General features: G+C 45.3%; 2 protein-coding genes across 4 annotated transcripts in view; one reads left to right on the top strand and one right to left on the bottom strand.

The window, feature by feature from the left end:
* The window catches only part of LOC126574118 (fatty-acid amide hydrolase 2-A), a 5,617-nt gene extending 4,191 nt beyond the window's left edge, over nt 1-1,426 (bottom strand). The window contains exon 1 of one of the 2 annotated variants that reach the window (XM_050234106.1): nt 1,282-1,426. The gene's annotated coding sequence lies outside the window, so the exon portion shown is untranslated. Of the gene's footprint in view, nt 1-1,091; nt 1,256-1,281 lie in introns of those variants that run through there. The other variant, XM_050234107.1, reaches the window with a different exon arrangement.
* Nucleotides 1-25,000, top strand: part of LOC126574110 (cytochrome b5 reductase 4) — a 42,636-nt gene that overhangs the window by 5,419 nt on the left and 12,217 nt on the right. The window contains exon 2 of one of the 2 annotated variants that reach the window (XM_050234097.1): nt 2,028-2,168. In XM_050234097.1, the coding sequence (XP_050090054.1) occupies nt 2,036-2,168 (133 nt within the window). In that variant the 5' untranslated portion in view covers nt 2,028-2,035. Of the gene's footprint in view, nt 1-2,027; nt 2,169-4,420; nt 5,320-25,000 lie in introns of those variants that run through there. The other variant, XM_050234096.1, reaches the window with a different exon arrangement.

Below are 25,000 nucleotides of genomic sequence, written 5' to 3'. Positions count from 1 at the left end.
TGCCTGCTCCCTTATCTGCATCACAAGCTTATGAGTGTGTGCGTTTCGCTAACGCAAGCAATTTGTGTCATCGTCGCTCTCCTCAAACTGGATCAACCGTTTCGCTGTTGTGTACCAAGATCAAGCGTATTAATTAGGCCATCTAGAACCAGTGACTGACGCACTGGCGCTGTAGACGCTCCACTAACTGGGTCAAGCTAAATCCACCCTACCCCGGCCACACAAAGACAAAAGGGTCGCGCACAGAGCGCAGCATCACCGTTTCTCGAACGGATGGAAGATGGAAAACAGATTGAAAGTAGCAACCGATCGTTCGAGGTCGAGGTGTTTATCAAATCCCCCGACTTCCAATCCAGGGTTAACCAGTCGTCACAGGGGAAAAGGGTGGCGCACGGGTGGCGATGCGACCCTCCACCTCCAAGCCAAGGGTTGGCCTTAACTTAATTCACACTTTCTGTGGCCCCGGAACTCGGATCTTTTTTCTCGCCCCGGCGGTAGCATCATCACATTATCATCATCTGCCGGTTCAAGGTTTCGGGCTGTTTCAAGGTCAGGCACAAGGTGCAACAAGTAGTAGCTGGGGCGAGAGTAGAGAACAAGACAAGTTAATCACCAGCAGCAACAGGCGAAAGGCCGCGGAGACGGGCTCGCCTCTGTTCCGTGTTGCGTCGACCAGTTTTCGCGGAACGACCGATCGGTGCTTGTATGTATGCGAAAGAAGCCCGTACGCTGGTGGCTTGGCTGCTTGTTATGTTAAATCCGCCGCCTTGGACCACCGGGCCAGACAACTAACGGCGACACATTACGCGTTGACGATGACGAAATCGAGACGATAACGAGCGTGTGTCTCTCGAGCTGTCTTGCTGACCTCGACTCGCGAGTAAATCCACCTGGCTCGGTGTGGCGTGTATTATGAAAGCGAGCTTTAAACTGTAAAAGCGACAACCAAGGTGGTGCCCTGTTGAATTATGATTTCGGTTTAGTTATGCCCAACGGGCGACACTTCCGTAACACCCGGACGCCGCACACGAACGATCGGTTGCTATTAGCGCGGCCACAGCACAAACAAACAATATTCTCTATTAATACACCTCACTAGCGCAAACGTGGAACACTGCCTGTTTGCCGGAACCGGAGCAAAGATTATGATAAAACTCCATAAGCCACCAAACGACACGTTATGAGTCACTCGTCTTTTCCATCAATTATGCACGACACAAGAGTTTCCAGGCAGGCGGCTAGAAGGGACACACGGCTGTCTACTGGTGTGATAGGTAGTACCTTTAGTAATCGGTAGTAACCGCTTAACGCCCTTGGCGTTGTGGTTCTTCAACTCCAAAAATCGATTAGAGCCCACCGGAACTGGCTCCGTATTAACGCGATCGTGCTTCACAACAGACGACCCGAACCTCGACTGCGTGTGAAGGTCCCTCCACCAGTCGAATGCGTCGCAACGTAGCGGACGTTGTCCGGCGGTGTGAATCGGCCGTCAAAAAACTGGCTGCGAAAGCAGCGTTTGGCACAGCTGGGAGTCTGCTTTTGTGGGAGTGCGTCTAAAAGTATCTTCAATTCTTCGACCAGAATGTACGGACTATTCACCTCTTTTGTATTAAGAATATTTCGTTGCCTAAAATTAAAAAAATAAATCGCACCGTCCTTCGATGAAATCGGTGTCGGTACGCTGCGTTGTGTTTCGCATCCACTGCGGCAAACCCAGTGTAATTTCCTTCATTACATCCCCCTTTAATTTGTGGAGGCTGCAAACAGCGCTCGTGAGTGAAACTGTCAACGGTCACTCATTAAATTGACAACTTCTCGGTTGAGTGCCAAGGAAGCTCACCCAATCGTGAGATAGTGAGCTCAGGTGAGAACAGCCCACTCACAATAAGGGAGCGTGGAATATGGATGGCCACCATGCTCGCACCGTGCCACGTGTTATGCTGTTCGTTAAATAAAATAATTTAAAATGCATGTCTTGCGAAATAAATAAACTATTAATATGTGAAATGCATCTATTTCTTTAACAGATTGCACGATGGAGCCCACTAATAAGCTTCAGCTACCGAAGCAAGATAAACCCACGCAACGGAATGCAACGACATCCCCACTCGTGTCGCCCATCAAACAGCCGCTTCTTGTTGCGAAACAATCGACGGGCTCCGCTACCGGTAAGTACAGCATCATTATATACTCCCTTCTTGGTAGTGTGTCAACAGCCGGATTAAAAAAGGACACCAAACGACTCTACTCTAAACGCAAACGGTTCCTTTCTTTCTACTTAAGTATGCTTATTCCATTCAAAAACAATACCTCCCCGAATGAGGTACGTCAATTACAGCTCCCTGCTTCTTTGATCTCTCAGCCTTTATTCCTTTAACATCACTGAATATCTTGTGTGTCACCAGTAAAGTACTGCAAAGAGGACGAGCAATCAACGTCCCTTTCCGGAACACTGCACTCACGACGCATCCCCCGCTACTTTCGCGGGAATTGGGTCTGCTGAGAAATATGCGAGAAATCTAATGTTTCTGAGCGGCACAGCACAGCCCTCCTCCCTATTCCGCCCCACGAACTTCTCTACTACCGAGTTCCAGCGAAAAGAGCTTTTCATTGATAAAACCTAGAAACGTGACGCACCACACCAACAACACCGCCCCACCGGTGTAGTACAAAGGAGACAATATGCGCGTGCCGAGAGACGAGGACATGGACCGCTTTCCTCACGCATACGATCACCGGAGAACTCATTTTCTCACGTGTGCCCGCTCTCTCTCTCTCTCTCTCTCTCTCTGTCGAGGCTCCTCTCTCGCTCGTAAGGAAAAAGCTTTTCCAAACAGCGTCCGCGCTAAAAATACAGAAGCACAGGACTCTCAGTGTGTAACTTTTCGTGTGCACAAAGTCGATATGCTGCTCAGTTTTTCCACCGCCGGACGACTGATAAGACGCACCAGAATGATAACGCGCGGATTCGACCATTCCGTTCTCGTCCTTTCGGCGTTATTGTTGTTGTTGGGACGCTGCTTGCTGGTAGTAGTCGGTATTGGTAGTGACATAACAGCGCGTGACGACGGTTTGCGCTAAGTGGCGGTGCGTTTACTGTGTTGTGTGTTTACCCGTACGGCCGTTCCTCGTGCTAATTTGATCGATTCGGCCCCATTCTGAACCACTCCTCGTATACCGTGCGAGCGACCGTTTAAGAAGCAGATGTTTACTCTCAAATCACTGTCTGAAGCACGCCATCGCCGGTGCCACCACCGGTTCCACCATTGCTAGCTGGCTAGTTATGAGCGTCGTTTTGACATATTTTCCGATAACCGAAACGAGACTTTTGAGTTCGTTCGAGCCCGCGTGGAAACCACAAAGTAGCTTACGTTGCCGATGCCGCACCATGGTTTCCGGTTTTGCGTCCTGCTTCGGACGAGAAAACTTTTGCCGCAAACTAGTAACTACTCAAAAAGTGTATCAAGTGCCGGTCGAACCAGGGTGGTCAGAACGGGGAGGGTAATTGAATTCCTAGACAGTGTTTCAAGCGCAATTGCATCCCGGCAACATTCCACTGATGGTGATGGTGTGCAGTTAGTAATGTTGCTAAACAGTTTATAAACACAATTCTTGTTTCGAGAGATTATATTCCTTTATGGTTGTAAGATAGCGTGGTTTACCTTACACTCAGTTGGTGAAGTTTGTTATCAAACTTATACAGTAGCCGGCATAAACAAAACTAGATTGATCCACAATATATTTGAATTTTTGAAGGCGGCATATCACAACCTCTACATCTTGTTGTTGAGCTGAAAACAAGTGAAATTTAAAGAGGAATGTTAATTCTTTTTTATAAAATTACAACACTTTCCCGGCAGTTTTGAATTTACAAACGAAATTCCAGACACAAAATGTAGGGCTTTTACTTTTGCCGGCCATTGTATGTATTCACCTGCAAAGCGGCAATCACGGTGGCACTGCTGTTGCCTGCAGAAACTATTTGCAATCAACGCAGCACATACGTAGGTGAACGTGCTTAATATCACTTTCATGGCGACATATTTGACCATGTCTAGCACTGCCAGCGAGCGCAACAGCACGTTTCACGATGGGAGGAATACTTTCCCCCCTCGTTGGAATTGTTCGAAATTTTCAAACAAACCAAGCAACGTGCTCGTTGTCCCCGGGAAGCGTCATGGAGTCACGGTAATGGCGCACCCGTTGGCGGTGGCGGATGAACGTGATTACGTGAATCAGAAACACGTTTACGCGTATGATGGGGGTTTGAAAAATGGCACTGAAGCACCACGTTTAATTTATTCTTCCACGCTCAGATGAGGCCAAGCGCGGGTTCGATTTTAATGCTAAAATTTTTCACACTTTTCCATCGATGAAGGTTACCGTAATTTTATCAACGGTACTACGGGGGGGGGGGGGGGGGGGAGGCCCTGATCGGGTGTCACAGTTCGTCTAGCGCAGTCACTGCAGTGGATGTGAAAATACGATAAATCATGTGAATGCAAACACAACGCAAAGTGCGAAGAACTGCAGCGTCGTCAAGGTGTGCCCGTGGCCATGCCAAGCCACCTTCGGCCAAAGCCAAAACAGACAGCCCACGTCTAATGCCGTGTGTCGAAGGGTTGGCGTGTGCGGATCGACAGAAAAATCGTTCCCAGCACCACCACCACCACCACCACCAGCATCATCATCTTCATCGGTGTCGTAGTTCGCACCATCAGCAGCACCATTTTGTCGTATCGCTTGCTTGCGCGGGCCCTGGGCAGCTGGTGAACCGGTGGTGTGGTGCTGGTGGTACGGCCGGTCGTAATCTCATCCGTCCCGGACGGCCGATGCTCGTCTGGTCGGTGGTGAAGGTGAAACCGTGCCACCAACAACAACAACAAGAACGGCGGCAGCACACCAACACCGGTGACGGCTTCAATCAGCGCACGATGAACTTCTGCGGTTGGCTGAAGGTGTTCAAACGCAAAGGAAAACAAGTGACGGCCTCGGGTTCCGATGAGCAGAGCGTAGCACGGGAGGATGGTCGTCGATCGAGTGCGGCGGCCGGCGATTGGCCGGCGGAGGTACCACAGCCGCAGGAAGACCGAAAATCGAGCGGAAAACGTGCTAATGGACGGTTCGGGTGGGGAAGGAAAATTAAAAGCGGCGCTAAGCAGCAACCACCTCCGGTGGCCAAAGCAGTGAAGGAACTGCCAAAGGATGAGGATGAGCCATCGGCGCTGGAACCAGAAACCAGTGGAGCATCAAATGGGATCGAAGGGAAGAAGAAAGACGAAGAGGAGCGTAGGACGGGCGCCGAGAAGACGGATGAAGGTGAGTTACGATGGTACGATGCTGCCCGATCAGTCCCTTCGTCATCCCCCAATCAGGTCAAAAGAGAAGACGAAGAGGTTCGGAAGATGCTCTACTTCGCGTTGTTCGCTTGCTCGATTTTACACGAATCTTGGACAGGATATCCTGAACTGAAGGTGTTCCGCAACACTTAAATTCAGGGTCAACCAGGGCAGTTTCTAGGGACTTGTGCTTCCTCCCCCTTAGAACGAAGATTGATTATCCGAACCCCTTTTCTGGCAGGGCGGACGGAACAACAGAGGACGCACACAATAAAAAAAACCTGGACAGACAAAAGCCGTTTCCGAATGTCTGCCAGTCACAGCCACTTTGCAATCCGATCGGTTCCGGTGACCCTCGGCGTTACACCTTTTGCTTCTAATTTTGGGACACAAAAAAACCGATCCCAGTGGCCCTGAGTGGCACTATGGTGGCCATCTGGTGCTCCCGATCGATGGACTCGGTTTGATGAAGTTCGAATCTGTACCAGTTCTCGAATCCATCGATAAGCGCCCCAACTGTTGCTGGTGTGTCCTGGCGCACGTGGCACTGGAAGGAGAGAAAAGTTTTACTTCCTCCCGGGCATCCCGGGCGTGATGGGGGGTGCTTTGGAAAACGTCTGCAAAGTTGCGCTGCCTCTGTCCCTTGATGTGCCGTTTGTGATGTGAGGTTAAGTTGGGGTTGCGGTAAACCCGATATTAATATGAATGGGCGAAAGTATCACGCAAGCTTATATGTTTGCGCATTTGCCCGCTCGCTACCCATGTCACGAGACCGGTGGCCCGGTGGAATCAGGTCTATGTCACGTGGCTTCTAATGCTTACGGGTACTGCAACACATGTACGCCATCGTGAGCCGGTCTTGATTTCAATCGGCCTGTCGGTTGACGATCGGGATCCTTTCAAAGCTTTCCACAATTTCGTTACATGTACGAGGGGCTATAGCTACATGAAATGACGTACTCAGCAGGTTTTCTATTAATAGAATAAAGCCTGCAATGTTACGTTGCTGGTGAATTAGGTAACATTATTTTGCTTGCTTTATGGAAACAGTTTATACAGTTAATTTTATGCAACAGTTGGTACTTTTTGGAAAAGAAAAGAAGTATAAACGGAATTAATGAAAAGGAATATGAGACTATCGGGCACTTTTTAGATCTGCTTTACTTTTTAAATCCTAATCTTTTAGCCAATTTGTTTATTGAGAAGCTGCTAAAAAAACATGAACTTGACGTTCGCTTCTTATTTTTATTTATCAAAATACTTAGCTACGATTGATAATTAGATATCAAAAAAGTTAAGTGAAAATAGTGAAGTTTCTACCTTCCATGTTTTAGAGAAGGAAAATAATGACAAAATATTAACCATACTCCGTGAGTTTGTGTATATAATATTTATTTCTATTTAAATTCATCCATTCAATTGATAGATAGTCAATTATACATTTGCGATGATTTGGAAAGTCTTTTTCCCCATAAGTTTTCTGTTGAGTTGTTTGATTTCTCTATACGTCGTTTGGAAGTTTAGTTATAGTGAGACTTTGGCACAGTTTTCTATCCTTTTCTTTTTATTCGTTTTTGTCATTCCAATAATAATATCTAGTCTTAGTCTGTTTTTTCTAATTCTAATGTTTATACAATCATCAACATTACATTCGCGATACGTTTCTCACCAGTTCTGGTAACACCAAAGTAGTTTATTTGGCAAAAGAAGTAGACTAGCTATTCGTTTATTCTCCGATGCAAATTGTCTGATTTGTTTTTGTCAAATCCATATTTTACAAACATTCTTTAGGAAACAGAAGCATGAAAGGTTCAGTTTTAAATTCCATTTACTTATGATAATGCTTCTCAAACCTTCCACTCTCGATAAAGAATTCTGATAGCAGCAACGTGTTGATTCACTCTCTTCTTCAACACTTTCAACACTTTCCATGCATCTTAACCTTACCCTTTGCTCTTAACCGAAAAACCCTTCACACACTCGCCATCGGCTCACTCTAACACGGACACCAGACCATCCAAAAGTCCCTTTGTTTGCCTTCTACACCAGGGGTCTTGGGTCACGCTGCCTTTCTCGCCGCGCTCGAGTGGCGCACAAACACGTTTTCCGCGGATGAGCTCGCGTGTGCTATCGTTTGAAGATGGTAATATCCGCTTACCGACGTTGGAGCTAATCTCTGGCGCGGTCTCGATCCGGTCCGTCGGTGACATACTGGATTAAAATTTAGGTCAGACAGGAACCGGGAAAGGATAGTTAATAAGCGGCTTGGCTGTGGCGTTGTTGTGACGACCAACGAGGCCATATGGGTCTCATTTAGAAGGATACAACGCCTTCTCGCACACACTGCACTAGCCCTTTTCCTCGTGATTTATAGGCCAGGGGCCGTTTATCGATTATTTCGTCCATGCATTCGGTCTGGAATAGCAGCGGCGGTGACCGAAAGACACATGAGAGCAGGATCAAACGCAAACCTTGATGATGGTGTGGTTGAGCACTCTCTGATCGTGCACCATACTCGAAGCGCACGGACACATTACATAGACGGCACTTGATGCTACTTGAATCTAAACCAACTCATACGCCACGGCAGCCTTATCAGGGCCACAGAGGCCGATCACCTGTTCCTCGTTCTGCTGTCTGTAGAACAAACTAACAAAAAAGAAATAGATCCGAGTAGAAACAAAATGTTCAGCAACATGCACAACATTTCAATTTATACTCCAGCTAGCAATATCTAGCCACTCTCCACCGTACACTCTTCCTTCTCTTTCGTTCACCACCGTTCGGCTTTAATGAAAAGAAAATATTTGCCATCTCTTCCGTAGCACAGCAGCTTCCGCTCCGAGAACTCCGAGGGCATGCGGTGATGATGCGGCCACAAGCAAATATTGCTTTGCCGTACGAGTGATGCCACTCGACTTCTCGAAACCAAGGAAACGGTCGAGGCGGCTGTGTGCAGTCTCATATATGCGCCCCACGATACGACATAAAATTGACTCTTCACATGCCCTGGCGTTGTCGTCGTTGTCATCGTTGGCAGCGATTTTCCCTTTGCACTATAGAGGCACACACTAGGAACACCATTCTCGGTCGAGTGAATGTTTTCATAGTAAAACTCCACACAGCCGTGCCAGAGCTAGCTGTTGGCGAACTTTCCCCATTGCAGTGTAGAGCTGCGTAATGCGTCATAATCGTGAAATAATATAAATATCATTACGACGTTGTGCGGGCATTAGTGTGCTGGTTCCACGAAAGCTTAACGATAGTCGGCAGTTAATCGGCAGTCTCATAAAAGCCACTAAAGAATGACGAAAAGAATGTTGAGCTAACGCTCGTCAGCTGGTTGGTTGATTGGGTTTAAATTCTTCTCAACGCGTTCCACCAGCACGGAACGATGAGCATTGGGAATTTTTGTGCCACTGGGAAGGGAACAAAACAAACAGGATTTAAAGGATTTTACGGATTTCTTCCCCCCCCCCCTCCTTTTACGCTCCCATGTTGACTTTCACTTCAAGCGAATCCATTTCAATGAATGAAAGGAAACAAAAAAATACATTCCCTTGCCACCCGCCCCAAAGGTTTGTCACGAAAGTGTATTGCCTGTGTCCCACGCTGGGAATGTGCCGCGTTGCGCTGTTCCAAAGCGCCGTGCCGAAGCGGAAAGTGCCGTTTCTGTGTGCCGCGAATGGATTGGAAGTTTTATAGCACGCACGCACCAAGCATCGGCCTCCCCCCGGCGGATATTGCGCGATCGGCGCCGATGATAGCTGCGTTGCTAGCTGCTCTCCCCACCCCCATTTAGGCCGTTTAGGTTCGCGAGGGTTACTTGGCACAAACGGGGCTCGCCAGACGACGGTTAAGATGAAAAGCTAACACATGCTTCTTTTTTTTTTTGCCAACCAACAACCTTTGACCTCTCCGGCGCCAGCCATCGTGTGCCAGACAACGCATTGAATATTAATGTGTACGTTTCGGAAGCGGAAGTTTGGCGAAGGCAAATGTTGTGCCCAACTCCCCGGTGGAATCAGGTTAACCACATAGGGAAGGGGGAAGGTGCCGGTAGAAGGATTCTTGGGGTCGAGCGATTTTTGGGTTCGGTTCGATGTAATAAAACAAGCATACAGGCATCACATAATGGGCTCGTGTTGATAGAGTTTGGATTACGGAAGTACCATTATCGGCACCGGCTTCATCATGGCTTCATTTTTGTGATGGACAGCACGGGTTGCCGCTCATTTTCGCCAACCATAGACCCTGAGAAGCTTCAAGGATAGACCCAGCGAGTTCTTCCATTGGTGATCGTTTTAGAGATTTTTTTTCTGGAAGATCTATTTCGTGTTAAAGAAATATTCGCTGTTACTCAAATGATACCATGAATGAAATGAATTTATTTTAATGGATTTCTGATGAGAGAAATGTACAAATAATATTGGTTTAGGCCTGGCTTTAGCTCATTAACTTCAAATATTTTTTCTAATAACGAATTGGATAGGATTATCATACTTTTTGCTGTTATTGCATTATAATTTGCTGATCTGATTGAAATATAATTAGCGAACAGATATCGAATATCTGTGGTTATTTGATTAACTGATATATTTAAATAGAATCAACGTTTCTGAGAGATTATTCGAAATAGCATAAAAATGAAGCTATGAATAGTGCAAACACCACAAGAGACCAACATAATGACAATTTATATAAAAATGCTCATGTTTATGTCGAAGCTACCCTTTAGTAAACATTTTCAATTCCAATACGTCAACTTATTAGTTCGAAGATTATATATTTCATCCCTTACAGTATTGTTGTGAGTCCTTGTTGTAATGCGAAGCAAAGTTCAAATGGCAAACGTTGTTTGAATGTACTTCCAAGTAATTGTAGTGCGATATACGTCTCATTAAACTCTTGCTGCGACTAGGACCCTCCTTGTGATGAATGTTTTACTTCGTTCCTAAAACACAATACACCCGCCCCATAATACCGAAATGCACAAATGAAACCATCAACGAGTCTGCTTCTCTTTTGTCCTGAAGAGATCATCTTTGATTGCAGATAACATTGTAATGTTTCCCTCTCCCCCCGTGCCTTCACAAATCTAAACCTCTTTACCCCGATCTGTGCCTTTCCCAAAAAAAAGCGTACTCGATTTTGCCTTTTCCCCGAGTGGTCCAACCTATTCGGTGTAGGCAAAGGAACGATCCTCAAACATTGGCCAACGCTCAGTGCCCAACCCGGTGCCACCAACGTGGAAAGGCATCCCATTATCTCTTATCACCCTGCAGCCATCCACCGAAACGGCCGAGCTTCAAAGCTTAATCCTTTCGTCGGAAGATTCCCGAACGTGCTTCCATGCCGAAGAAGCGGCGACCAAAAAGCGTCTTCTCCAAACACGACAACGCTCTTAACCTCAAGCAGCTGACTCGAGCCGAGGAGCCAAACGGCGGTTTCACTGTTACTCCTGCTGCTGTTGCTGTTGCTGTTGCTGGTGGTGGTCTTCTGGTGTTGCGTAACCGTGGCAGAAGAATGGGAAATGTGTTTCACCGGCGTTTGGCCGGCGGCACCCTAGCGCCAACCTCCATAACCGTAAATCGGCAGGTAATTGCGGTCTCGTTTCCCTCTGGTGAGTGTCCCTCTGACGTCATGAAAAGTTCACGACAACGGCGACGGTTTTGGAACGGGGTACCGGATTGACCGGATGGGGTGCTCGCTGGCCGAGACCGGCGCTCGAAGTTTTGTGGGCGAATGAGGATATTTTGTTGCCGGCATTATGGTGCTGGGTGGTGCTTCTTTCCCACACGCCCTGAAAGCTGTCGGAAGCAACCGGGAAGGAACAGGGAAACCGAGAAAATGAAACCGATTAAACATGATATGGTCCATCGTGAACCATAAACACAAACATACCATTCTGAGTATCCTTTTCCTGCTGCGTACGGGTGTGTGGTCGCGCTTTTTTCCATTCCGCAAACGCACAAAATGATGGCAAAGAGCTGAATGGTGGTGGTCCAAAATGGCCAAAGGATAATGAATGGATTGAAGGTAATAATAAAATGATTTTTATTGCTGGACCGTTTGGATGTGGAATTCGCAGAGTGTAATCGATGCAGAGCTGTATGGAACCAGAATTTTGTGAGTGGGAAATTGGAATTGGAAATTTGAACTGTAAAACTGTATCGCAGCTAACGGCAAATCGATACTACTTTTGGATTTAATTGAGTTAATTCAGAGTGGTGATGGTTAAACATAAACCGCAAGCTAACCAAGGCTTAGCCTCATTGCTACTAGTTGTGAGGATCGATATTATATGGAACAGAAAAGGAAAATCTCATTTTTGTCGTATAGAATTGATGTTTTGAACGATTATGTAAAATCATTATGCATTGTTGACTGAAACGATACTGGGAATATAACATAACAAACCGCTTCTTTTTTATATAAAAAGTATTTGCTGCATTCTTTGTAAAGTCTTTTCTTTTCTACGCGTTATGATCCAATATACAAACGCGATGTGTATATTCTCGTTATTAAATATGACAAATACATCAGAAGTCAGTATATCGCGTATGATTACATTGCTTGCACCGCTGGATGAATATTTTGAATAACAAAACAATCGCATGTAGTTGTCGACATCATAAATCATTACACTTGCTACCAATGTTTTCGCCATCATATCTTTTTCGCCAAAAAAAAGGCAAGAAAGCCCCAAATTTATTCCGACAAAGCTCTGTGGCCCTTTATTGGCGCTCGCTCGCCAAATCGGCCGACCAACCGGTCCTTTGGAGACCTTCGAGCTACTTTACGACTTGTATGATTTGCGAAGCTGGTAGGCGCCACTGGGACACACTCCTGCCGGCCAAAACTGAAGCCAACGCGGTCGCTCCAATGCTCTGAAAGTAGAATGCAGAATCATTCCGTTCGGTCCGTAGCTCCACGGTCCACTCCCAGACGAACTGTGGCCACCAGTGTTGGTATCATAGCGGTGCGAACGTGAATTGCGATCCGACAATCGGGCAAAAGTTGGCTGGCTGACTGACGGGGTTGACCGGGAAGTGGCGGCGCTTTCACCAAGAGCAGCGTGAGAGCGTGACACGGGACAGGAACAAGACAAAATAAATAACAAGCCTCGGTGAAGTGGATGATGGGTGCTCCTCCTTCCCTTTCTTGCACCACCTCCTCCTACCACGTGATGGCGTACGTCATCCTTACACGCGTTACGGGTGAGGGATTTTCCTTTCGAGCTTTGCTATTTGGATTTTCTTTCTCCTTTTCTTTTTTCTATATTTCGTTTCGGTTTCTGTCGGCAGCCTATCTCTTCTCTAGCTGGCTTTTCCGCTCTGGAAAAGGTACTAACGATGTACTTTTCTTGTTGCCGTTCTATTTTCCGACGCGACACTACCCGAGAGAGAGGGTGTGGGATAGGGACAGGGTGCGGGTGCTTTTGGAAGAGCATCCTGGTCGTCCTCGGTCACGCCGCACGGGCTAGGGGAACTTGATTTGACGCTTCTTCGCTCTAGGATTTTGATATTGTTCTTTAGCCAACGATGACTTCATTCCTTAATGAGTGTTTGGAGGAGGCGAGCGAACGGACGGCAGATCTAGGGCGCAACCGTTGTGCAAGCCATGATCTAGCTTCCTGTTTAAGCTTCCGTTTCAACAACACTTTTTTGCACTCCCTGGGCAGCAAGGATGGGTAAAGATAGTTTCTGGAAAATTGTGAAAAAAAATCTAGTATTCAAAGTCGAGTATAATCTTCTCCGCTTGATGAAATCGCCGTTCTCTCACTAAATATGTTAATATGCTTCATGAAATCAAATTGATTAATAGAAATAGATTTCTTAAAAGCTCATGTTACAGTTAAAGTAAAATTGAAATATTGGCCATTATTGTTAATAATGTCTTACAACTCTAATAAGATAAAATAAAATCTGTTATCATATAAAGCAGTGAAATTTTTAACACTTAACCTTGTGTGTTCCAATGCGTGTTATAGAAAATATGCAAACTTGCTGTGATGCTTTAGTTTTCTCTTGCAAAGTATGAGTAGCCAGTTTAGTGTATTGTAGATTTATTCGGCTGTTTCGTTTTATAAAACATTTTTTCTTGTTGTAAGCAATCTAATCATTCGTGATAGACGAACAAATGTATGTTTCCTATTTTTATACATTTAAATTATAACACTTTTATATGATGTATCATCACGATAATAAAAACAAGTTGCTATGCGCAGAGCTTAGGAAATATTTTCTTTAGAAAATAAACCAGGAGTTTGTTGTGTTCTACTCTCTTTTGCTTTCAATTACTAAGCTCTGTAGTGCACCCCCCGTTTTTTGCTGAAGGATATCCGTTTGCTTGTTAAATTTCCGCTTCATTCTTCCTACTACGAACATTCTTCTTAAAAGCAAGAGCACGTGCTCTTTGTTACAAAGAACATCCGCTGGCCTATATACCGGGGCTGCACCAAAGCTTTACCCTTTTTTCCCTGCGCTTATTTCGTTTTGCGCAGTACCTCTCTCGCAATGATTATTGAACAGCACTTCTATTACCGTTGACGACCCCGCAGGGCACAGCAAATCTACTTCCGACTGCAGAGAAAGGAATTCCCCGGCCTTTACTCAAGCCTTTCGAATCCTGGCACATGGAATACCACGATAATCAGCAAAACCATCTAACCGCGGTGCTCTCGCGATTTTTTTCTTATGTTGCTCCTTTTGCTTTCCCAATTCATCTTGAAAGTAGAATCACGACGAAACAACGGATCGGTTTCGACAGTGTCGCTCGCGGAGAGGATATCGTTTTCCAGGTCCGTGGAGTTGCGTAAAGTAGGTGCTGTGCTTCGCGAACTCGCGGGCAATGTTTGTTCAATCAAAGCAGATTTTCTGCTTTGCCCGTTGGTGCTTCGCGAGTGACTTTTTCGCGGAATAAAAACCCCGCAGAGTAGAGACCGCAGTGTGAAGCGATGCGGTTCCTTTTGGTCGCTACTAACCATTCAATTCACCCGTGCATGTGCGCTGGATGGATCTTTTTTTTTTTTGTGCTGTTCTGGTTGTGTTTATTCTTGTAGCTTCCATTTTGGGTTGTTCTGTTTTTTTTTTTTTTGGTTTACGCTGTACTTTGTCTCTTTGACTTTTTTTTACTCTCTCTCCCTCTCGTTATTTTAGTACCGAGAAAGAGCATCCTTTTGAAGTAATTCAATATAAGAAGCGAGCATGCAGGAGGGTTTCCTAGAACAGCAAATAAAAAACAAATGAAGTTACATGACAAAGTGATTGTATTACTTGTGCGCTTCTAGCGTTACGTAGCGATAGAGTTCCAGTTTAAATTGAAAATTATTTCAGATTGCAAGATTCCTTATATTTTCGTTACTATTATTGGAATAGCAAAAAACCGCAGAAAGGTCAAAGATGATTCGAAAACCAAAATTCTAATCTATTCTGACGACCGCTTCACTGCTCCAAAACAAAAGGAAGAAGCGGATGGTACGTTTTCTCCGTAGCTATTAATTATAATTGACCAGCGAACATGAAACGATAGAAACTTTTCCATCAGTATCACTTGATTTCAGTAAGAAAAGCTACGACCAAGAGTTGGGGACGACATTGGCAGAACGCTTGTTCAACACTTGCGCTGATAGGTTCGAATACCATACCATATCTCGGTGGCGGGAAAGGCCGGACCAACTTTCGAAATCCTTTCGCAATCCTTTGTGCTCTGCCTCTGGGCCTCTGTCGAGATCCATTTATCAAGGGAACCGTTCAGCGGTTTCGGTATCGATAAACCAGTTAGTTCAGCTAAATTGAAGATGTTTTTGTCTCGATATGCTACCGTTTGCGCGCGGAGTAGAGCTCCATCGATCGGATGGTATAATGAGTGACGACCATTAAGTGGTAGCCTTTTGAATAAATAATAGGCAAGCATCGACTATTACCCCGAATTGTGTGCTACTTGAGGTTTTTGTAATTCTCCTTTCCGGTACATAAACAACTCACCAAAATAAACTATCGCCAGGTAAAAACGGCTGGATCAGAGTGCCTATCGTGCTATCGTGGTAGACATTCTTCCATTACCCGTAAAACCATGTGACGTAATTTAATTTCAAGCCATATCTGCTCGTTGAGTGCCAAGTTTCTACGTTGCAAGCAAGCCGATCCTATCATTCGACAATCAGAAAGGGCTTTCTCGTTCAGCAACGGTCCTAAGTTGAGCATCTTCTGTTTATTTGTAGCTGCTCGAGCTTTAGACCTGTTCACGGTGGATTCTTGGGAACGGCGATAAGAAACTTTGTTCCACTGATCGGCCGGAGAAGCCGTTGGACTCAATAATGGGGCCTTTTGTTCTCTCGTCGTTTCGTCACGGTCGCGGAACTGGGCTGGATCAAGTTCTCGGTATTAAATTATGTCGCACATAGTTGGAAGCTCCAGCAAACTGTGACAAGCTGTGGGAACGGTAATCTGTTGATGACACCATAGCTTCGTTTAAAGTTATCAACCTTCGTTCACGGTGGATTTTATGATGAGCTATGGCTTTGCGTGGATTATGAAAAATCGATTATCTCGTTTGTTTGACGATAGTATTCAAGTTCTCTATAGTTTGGTGTTAACTCAGTAAATTAAAATGTTATAAAAGCACTTATTAAAGTTTAAATAATTTAAAACTCTTTGTGTTTAAATGAATTTTAATTTTCCAGATTCGTTTTTAAATATCTTTTACCAACAAATTCGTTCACTGCATAATTATATTGTGGGGCGAATGTCTGTATTATTATTAGATTATTCTGCATTCTGCTTCTGAGCGAAAATCTCGGTTCTAAGCACATATAATTAAGATCTTCTTACATTTATATGTTCCCTTTTTAATCTTTGTTTGTGATTTCACGACTGATGACGTGAACAGAGCAATCCCTCATAACATCGCTTGTAGGTGCTTCGCAAATTTCATATTAAATTGCTTCCTGCACCATTAGCTGCCGCAAGTAGGAAAACGAACTTTACCATAAATAAATAATGTTACGACATCAACATAAGAAGCCACACTGTCACTGTCACAGCATCCACCCAGCACACGTACGCAACTGCTGCTAATCATGTATGCATGAGTCTTCGAAGCGTTACATAAATACTCTTTCAGATGCTTCTGGCCTCTTGGGTACGTTATTCGTTCCTGCGCCAAGATCCGAGGACAGCTCGGTTACACGTGATCGAGACTTGAGTGACTCGTTTGACAGTCGACAGAGTCAGAGCGGATGGATGTGTTCATGTTCATTAAATCACTTTATTAGCTAGTCGCTGTCCGTTGGTGGTGGAGAAAAAGTAGCAAACCGCAGAATGCCTTTTACTAACAGACACTACTTTTTCTGCCATCTTTTGTTGTGCTTCTGTAATGTTCTCCCTCGGTAGCACTCGGTGACTGCTCGCTGATCCATCATAATGAAATGTGCTCCTGTGCTCCTATTGTTCCCCAGTGCTGCTGCGGTCGAACAAAAGGCTGGCCCCTGGCTTGCTGGCCAACTTTTGACGGGCAAACTAGAGACAACGGTCGGACAACGGATGTTCTGATGTTCTGATTGTACGTGAGACTGATTGATGAAGGCGTTAATTGGCGAAAGTTTTCATTATAGACTCCCCGGAGGGAGTCGGTGCCGTTGAACGTGTGAAGCAATCCAACTTAACGCTCAAGGCATTCGTGTATTTACGTATAATGACGTAAAACAACTGTACAGTTTATTAGGTGTTTCAAAAAAGTTTCAATTATTATCATTAACAAACATAAATCAACTTAGAAATACAAATTCAAAGTAAAAGGCAACGCTCCCAACAAAGAGAGAAACATGTGTCCTTCCGGTGTTCAAGTTAATTGGCTTTTGATCAGCAAAAACTATTAACTCCTTGTCAAAGATGACAGTCAAGGGTTCGACGTTTGAAAATTACTTACCACCACAGTCATAGTGATCGCAAACGTAAAACAAAATCAAAAACGTGAACCACCTTTGCCGAATCAATTTGCTAACCGTCACCTAAAAGTGTCAAACACAACACAACACCTGGCCTGATCGACCTGAATGGAACTGTGAGCTCCGTCAGGGGTTGAAAGGGATGTGAACGTGCTCATCTGGACCCCCTACCTCTCCCCTTTTGGGACACAAGGTTCCCCGTGAGTGAGCGGTATTTGTATGTGGCTGGTATTTAAGCAAAACAAACAAACGTCAGACCGGTCGGTCGGTCGGTCGCACCCCCCAAAAGCAATCGGTACCGCGATCGCCCACGCTGGGGACCTTTTTTTCCACTCGTCGTCCACCCCCCCCCGGGTTAGGTGCCACTAAGGAACACGGTCGTGGATTGTCAGCTTTAAAGTACAGCTTCTCGAGCTTTTCCCGGGGATGAGGGTGGGTGTCCTTTTGGAAGGGTAGTCGACGTCCACTTCTACTTTCCACCATCTTCTCACGCTTATTTTTTACTTTTTTTTGACATTTTTATACTTTATCCTTTGGCGTCCTTCCGCTGCTCTCCCGTTGCTTCTGCTTAAGAAGGACTTGTGCGCCTGGCAAACGGGTCCGGGTTCGGGGTTATGTGGCTCTCGAAACGATAAAACTCACTCCTTAGATGCGTGAGAAGCTCCGAGTTGCACAAGGGTACAATCCTTTGGTTGAAGTGCTGTTGCTGTTGTTCGTTGTTGGCTGCCGGAAAGGAAAAAGGATTCCGAATGCGCACCCCGTTGAGAGACCTCGTGTTCCGCCCCCAAAGGACCACTCGTATCGAGTGCTTTCTTGTGCTTGGACTGTTTGCGCGGCCTCAAAGTCCTTCCTGAAACGGAAACTATCCGTTTTCTCCGCCCAATTCTTACCGACTGGCGAAATGGGAAAAAATTACTCACCACGAGACTGCGGGGCACTGGTTTGGAGTTATCATATCGTCCTTCCTCCTTCCACATGCGCACGATGCTCATTTGAATATTATGGCTTCAAGTTCAAATCGAAGAGAAGGTTCTGGCCAAAGGGAAAAGTGTAAACGGATCGTCCGTACGGTTTCTACACCGGAAATCTCTTACAACAACCACAGAGACAGGGGACTGCGCTGCGAATGCTTTTGGGGAAATCGAAATAGAGGAAAATGAGGATAATCGCCAATCGTGTCCCAGGACTGGGGCTGAATTCTAAACCTTCTACCCTTTGCAAAGCGGTCCCCAAGGATCTCGCTGGGAGTTTGAAGTTTTTCCAGCCACTGAATCGTCCGGCACAGATTGTGCCAAACGTTGTTTTCTTTTCCCTCCGTTTAGGTCGGTTGTCCGCAACACAGAAATGAACATCGGGGGGGAAAAAACGAAGCAAAACTTTCCACCCCTTTATCACACCAGGAGGGGGCGGAGAACTTCACTGGAAATACAGTGGGAAAGTGAACAGTGAGCAAAATCACGCCGCAAAACACATATGCACAACGAGAAAGCGATAAACGTGAAATGGGGCTGAAGCCACCGGGGAGCCTTTTAGTCGTTGCGATTCCATTTCATTTTATGTCTTTAGAAGTTTTGGGTCCCAGCGGAATGGCGTAATGGTGCTGTTGGTAGCGAGAAGCATAGATCGTAAAGTTCAGCAAAGGGATCATTGGGATCGTAAGCTGCTAATGCGAGCACGACCTTCCACCGTTTTTTTTTTTTTGTGACACCAAACCATTCTCCAATCCACGACGGTACATTTTGTCGTGTTCCAGTTGCTTTTTGATGACAATGCGGAAGCAATAAGTTGCATCAAATCGCTCGCGTGCATGCATTTCATGCCTTCGTGCCTTTGGTAATGTGCTTCGAGGGAAAAGTTTGTCCATCAGCCGGTCGGTTGGAGTCACGGACTTAACGTGGACTTAACGCACGCTGTTCACCCATTCGCAGAAGACGAATGCCCTTCCGCCCGCTACACTAGCACACAATGAGAGCGGGCACATGAATTATTCAGAGCGTAGTCGAGCGTAGAAGTCAGAATGCTGCGAAGCTGCAAACTAGGCGGCTGGGCTGGGCATGGGATTCATTATGCATGGCGCATGGAACGTTCCGGGAATGAAAAGCACCCTCCTTCGCCAGAGAGGACACCGGGAGTAACTCGAAGGTCAACTGTTTTGTGTGATTGTGTAGCTAGCGGGTTGAACTGTTGTTTATCGTCGTGCTGCATTCCCAGGCAGAGACAGAGTGTGCGCTCGCACAGAGTGTCCTAGTCGTTGTCCCAAGACCTAGTTCCTCCAAGAGGGAGCCTTAGGGGGCTGCTCGACTCGAAGAAACTAGTTTTCCACTCAAAAATGGCCCACTTCAAGACTGGTGGAATTTTTCAAGTGGCGTTTCCATTGTTCGTGTGCGCGAGCGTTTCACCACAACGAGCAGCACAATGGGGACTCCATTTTCACGACAAAGGACAAACTGATGCGAGAACAATCAGTCAAATCGTGCGGTTGTATCTGTTTAATTAAAATAACAAACATCCCATTACCGGGCACTCAGTCGCCCGTTGGAAGTTCCTTTCTTCATTCCTGCTCGCCTTGGATCCATTTTAAATTGTGGCAGCGTGAAAACTTTTCCACTTCACATCAGTGGAACCGTACGAAACGGACACACACAACAAACATTGAGCACGAGGGCACGAGCTCGAGTGTCACCAGCGGCCATATACCGTTGGTCGAGGCCAAGACGTTAAGCAAACACGATTACGACGTTTGTTCGCAGTTCGCTAGGTTCGTATTCCATTGTTATTTGACAAACGCACGTCCTGGCACACTCTCTCTCTCTCAGTTTTCCTCTCTTTATTGGGAAAACGAAGCGTATTTGCAAATCGATGAATAAAGCATTGACGGATGTGTGTGGTGTGGCGTGGTATGTCAGCTCTACGCCTCTGGCACCTGTTTGTTGACTTAGGAACACGCAGCGAAGGTTTATTGACTTGGGTAAAATGGAGATTTCGATGGATTTTTTAGTCAACATTTGTTCTGGGGCCCAGCATGTGTTTGTGGGTCCGTTTTTCGGCGGTAGTTTATCGAGTGTTGACGTAGCAGTGGAAAATCAACTCTCGCAACCTCTACTTGGTCTGTAAGTAAGCACTCCGAGCACTGCCAGGGTGGTCCTGGTACTTAGTAAAGGTCGCTTCTCATCGAGCTTGAACTGTAGAAAGGAGGTACAGCTTCCGGAAATCCCCTTCCTTCCTCCTTATCGACACAAGACGAGCTTCCCATCGCTTTGTGTATAATGCTAAGGATCATTCTTCATAGAATTACGTCCATACAAACTGGAATTGAAGCGTAAAATGGTTCAGGATCTTGCATGAGCTGATAGCTGGAAACTGAACCCCCTAACTAAGCTGCTAATTGTGCTTCTCGATTGATTGTGTTGTTAGTGATCTGCCTATCCCTTGAAATAGATTCAAGATTATGCAGAGTAAATCGCCCAAGTCAAGTGAATTCGTGTGTAACGTATGCGTGAAAGAATGAGATAACGATGAAATGCGGAAATTGCTTCTCATCTCAATTTTCCATTAACTGTGCCCAACCGCAAATCGTTGGTTGGCTGGGATTGGAGCAGAGCTTTAATCGCTTCAGAGAAAGTGATGCCTTTCGCCATCGCTGTTCACGAGTGATAAGTGGATGAAGGCAGATTAAGGGGGGGGGGGGGGGCTTCGGTAATTTCTGGCCAAAAAGACGATCATTTTTGAGTTTTTTTTGTGAACGAACTATTCAACTATATTTTTTCACGTTGAGTTCATAGTAAACTGCAACTTTTGAAGAATATTTAGTTCTATTTTGGGGAAGATTGATTAAAAACATCATTCATGGAATCAAATTTGTAATGGTGCGTCTGCGAAAAGATATTTTTCACGGTGCCCATCGTAGCTGCCTGATGGGTCATCATAAAAATACAAATCGATACTCGTTTGAAAGATTATAAGTTTATACAGGTTTATACAGCCCTGTCGAGTTCTTTGTCGAATTTCCCATTTTTCGATTTTTGGCAGATTTTTGAAGTTGAAAAAGTGATGCTTTTTGTCATTTTATCTAAAAACACGGGTTTTAAAGATCTGTTAAAAAAAAAGCATCAACAATTTTTATGAAATCTCGACGGGGTTACCTGGCAAAGAGTGTACAGATAAGGGTTAAAAATTTCAAATCAATCGGATCAGTAGTTTTTACGATGGGCACCGACTTTGAAAACGTTGGTTTTGTGGGAAACACTCTTCCAGAGAGGACAAGGTGCAACTTCCTTTCTAAACACCAAAAACTCACTACCATTAACTTCTCCCTTTTATGTGACTCAACCACAGTCACCGGGAAACCAAACGAACGCAATCTCAATTCATTTAGGTTACGTTTAAGCAGCTTAAATGACAACTTGCCGATAGACAGACCTGGCAGACAGACCTGGCAATTCTGCGAACTCACGACACGATGAAATTCTAATTTATGAAAATCACGCCGCTTGTCACGGAAATAGGAAAAGTTTGCACCAACCCAGCACCCTTACCGTTTGCTGTCTAAACCCGCATCGCACGCGCCCCGAAAGTTAAGCGGACTACCCGGGGCCGGCCGCCATTCCAGGAACGAGCACGGAAATTCGGGATTGTTGCTTAATTGAGTTTGGTTTCGCGAGGCTCGTAATCCTGAGTAATCGTTTTGTGCCGAAGCCCCGAAGACGACGCTGACGCTGACTCAGCCGGTAAAGTATTGTAAATCGAATCGCGTGCATCGTGGGAAAATGGCGTAATATCATCCCTCGCATGGCTCTGGATCCCAAGTTTAGCAAGAAGAAAAAAAAACAACAAATTAAACATTTTGCCGCATCACTGTCAGAAACAGCTTGGGTGTTTCAGGTGCACGGCTATTGTTTTTTTGCTGATTCTTACATCCACACGTTTCTCAGTTCCAGCAAATTAATTAGCCGACAAGTTTTTTTTTCTCTGTGCAGACCCTCTCCAGAAGTAAACACGCTTCAGGCACATCACTTCATCACATTGCGCCCGGTATCGATCGAACGTTCTTAACTGTTTTATCCACCTTTTGCCACCCTCTAACACACCATCTCTCTCTTGCTCTTGCTCTCTCTCTCGGACAGCCTTCACAACGATATAGAATCGATATTATTTGACCGGCGGCTATAAGCAGTACAATTATGAGCTGTCAGAGCAATTTTCTCCGACGATTTGACATTCCTTTGGCGGGGGTGGTGGGAGGGCTTAGAGGACTGCATGATTGATGAAGTAAACGCCGCGCCGTCACCGTCCGTTTCGTGCTGACAGTCGAACGAACGGTAACGAAGTTAACGGTTTGACATTGATATCGGCCAAAGCTCGCCAGGAAAGACGCGTATTGCTTACGGACTGCCGATAGATTCGCGCTGTTTGATCGATGAAACAGACTGCATCTCAGGCAGATCATCTTCTTCTCCGTTTAGCCGTCGCTCCTTAGGCAGGTTGTTTATATCTCCCCTTCCCGCACCATTTCCTTGAAATCATACTCCGATAGCGGTGTAAACATCACTGTCTCCTTCTAACCGATGCTTCATTATCCCGCATCGCATCGCGCCTTTCAGCCGGAGCAGTCGGGCGAAAATTAATTAAAACCTTCCATCCAACAGACCGCTGTCATTGCACATTAAGTGGTGCGTATCGGCAAACGATCCCTTCAGCTCGGTTTTGTCGATACCATCATCACAGTGTTATGATAATGGACGGTCGGTAATTATGGGGCTCGTTAAGCTTTACGCGTAACGTAATCGCGATGTGCAGGAACAGCAGCAGGGTCCGAGATGAGGTGAATATCATGTGCTATCGGCACTTTTTAACGTCTTTTGACGCTGCAATATGCATGAGGGAAGAAAGATTAACTTTTTGAGTGCATGAAATGCATAAAAAACGCTTTGAAGCGGAAAAAAACGCAAAAAACGTATGAAACACCAGGCGCCTCCATCGGCACCATGCGTCTCCATCGGTATCAAACGAAGCTCTGAACAAATGCAGCCAGCTGGAAAACGTCGTGCATCATCTCGATTGACCCCCGTCGGTCTTTCGGTGAATCCCGGCAGATGGTTGACAACGAATTTAGAGGCTTATTACACGACATAATAAGCCGATAACCGAGAGACTGGGAGACGAGCGACGAGATGAGGGGCCAATCACCGGCCGTGCAATCAAGCCAATCGACTGTGGCACTCAATTTGCCGCGGTGCGTTGCCGCCAGTGCGAGCCGCATCAGCGGAAGAAGCCCCGATTACGAGGAAATTGATTTGCTTTTCCAGCAAAATTGCGGCGAACGGCATCCCAACCAATCTCTCTCTCTCTCTCCCCTAAGTTGGCCAATCACCAATTTGAAGGGAAGGTACCTTTTTTGCTGATGCTACTGCTGCTGCTGTGTTGTGAAAGACAAGACCCCAAGAGCCCCACCGGATATTGTGTGCTCTCGTTTCATTGTTTTCACTGCCCCCCTCGATGGGCTCATTGTTTTATTTTTTTTCGTGTTTCTTTTCTTTCACTTCAAACATTGTTGCTTGCTCATTTTGGAGCACGGGTCTGTTTGTCCCGCAGTTTCAGTTTTATGTCACCTGAGTGACATTGAACCTGCTCCCCGTTTGTAAAGCGGATAACAATCCGTTTGCGAAGAACGGTGAAACACACAAGCGGCGCGAGACGGTAAAGACGTTCCAGCGTTCGCGAAGACGGTGTGAAGACGAAAACGACGAGGCTTTGGTGTTCGCATTTGCTGTTTTCCCACACGCCACTTAAAACTCGAAGCGTCATCGTCGAGTTGGGCTGCTCCCTTCTGGTTGCACCATTACGTTGGTTGGAACGAACGAATTATGGCATCATGTGGGTGTGGAGGGTGAAGAGTCAAAACAATGAAATATGATGTACCTTTCATCCGTTTTGTACGGCATCATGCAAGGATTAATTATTGCGCTTGCTTTCAAAAGATGTTCCATAATTAATGCTTATACTTTTAATTAAAACTTGTTCAACAATTTGATAACATAAAAAATAACGTTACCAAAGTTTGATTAATAACATAAAAAGATCAATGTGTTGAAATAATGTTTATAATAAACTAGTTAATTTATTACGAGCGCTATGCAGTTGCCAGCTATTTAAAAAATTAAATAGTGCCACTGATAAAATCATGGATATTCCGCCCATTTAGTTTCGGTGAATTAAAGCGTGTTCTTCAACAGTAACACCGGGAAAGGTGTCAGTAACTTCTACGAACGTAGGATAGGTAAAGCATCATATAGCAAAATTCAAAATGAATGTTCTCTTTTCAAAGTTCTCAGAATTCTTCTCACCGTTATGCCAGTATGAACGCGAGATTTAATTCCAAAAAGTAATTTGCTGATTTTTTTCAAGCAGACAATAAAGAACCAGAATAAGAACATATTGGTATGATGTATTTTTGGGTTCAAAAATACCAACTTTTGTGTAAAAAACTCATGAAAAATGACCAATGTCCCTTATCACTTTAACTCAGCATTAGCCCAAGCATGTACCTGGCTATTTTACACCATCAAAAACCTTTTCTATCTTGTTAAAATCGCCATAAAAGTTCAAAGGGTTTCAAGATACGGGATAAACATGTAAAGCAACCAATATATTTACCTTGTCTCAAACGTTGGAGGCAATCAACATGACTTTTAAATGTGTTGCGAGGAGGAAA

The sequence above is a fragment of the Anopheles aquasalis genome, chromosome 3 (assembly GCF_943734665.1).
Source record: "Anopheles aquasalis chromosome 3, idAnoAquaMG_Q_19, whole genome shotgun sequence".
Lineage (NCBI taxonomy): Eukaryota > Metazoa > Arthropoda > Insecta > Diptera > Culicidae > Anopheles > Anopheles aquasalis.
This window is presented reverse-complemented; position numbering and strand designations above follow the sequence as displayed.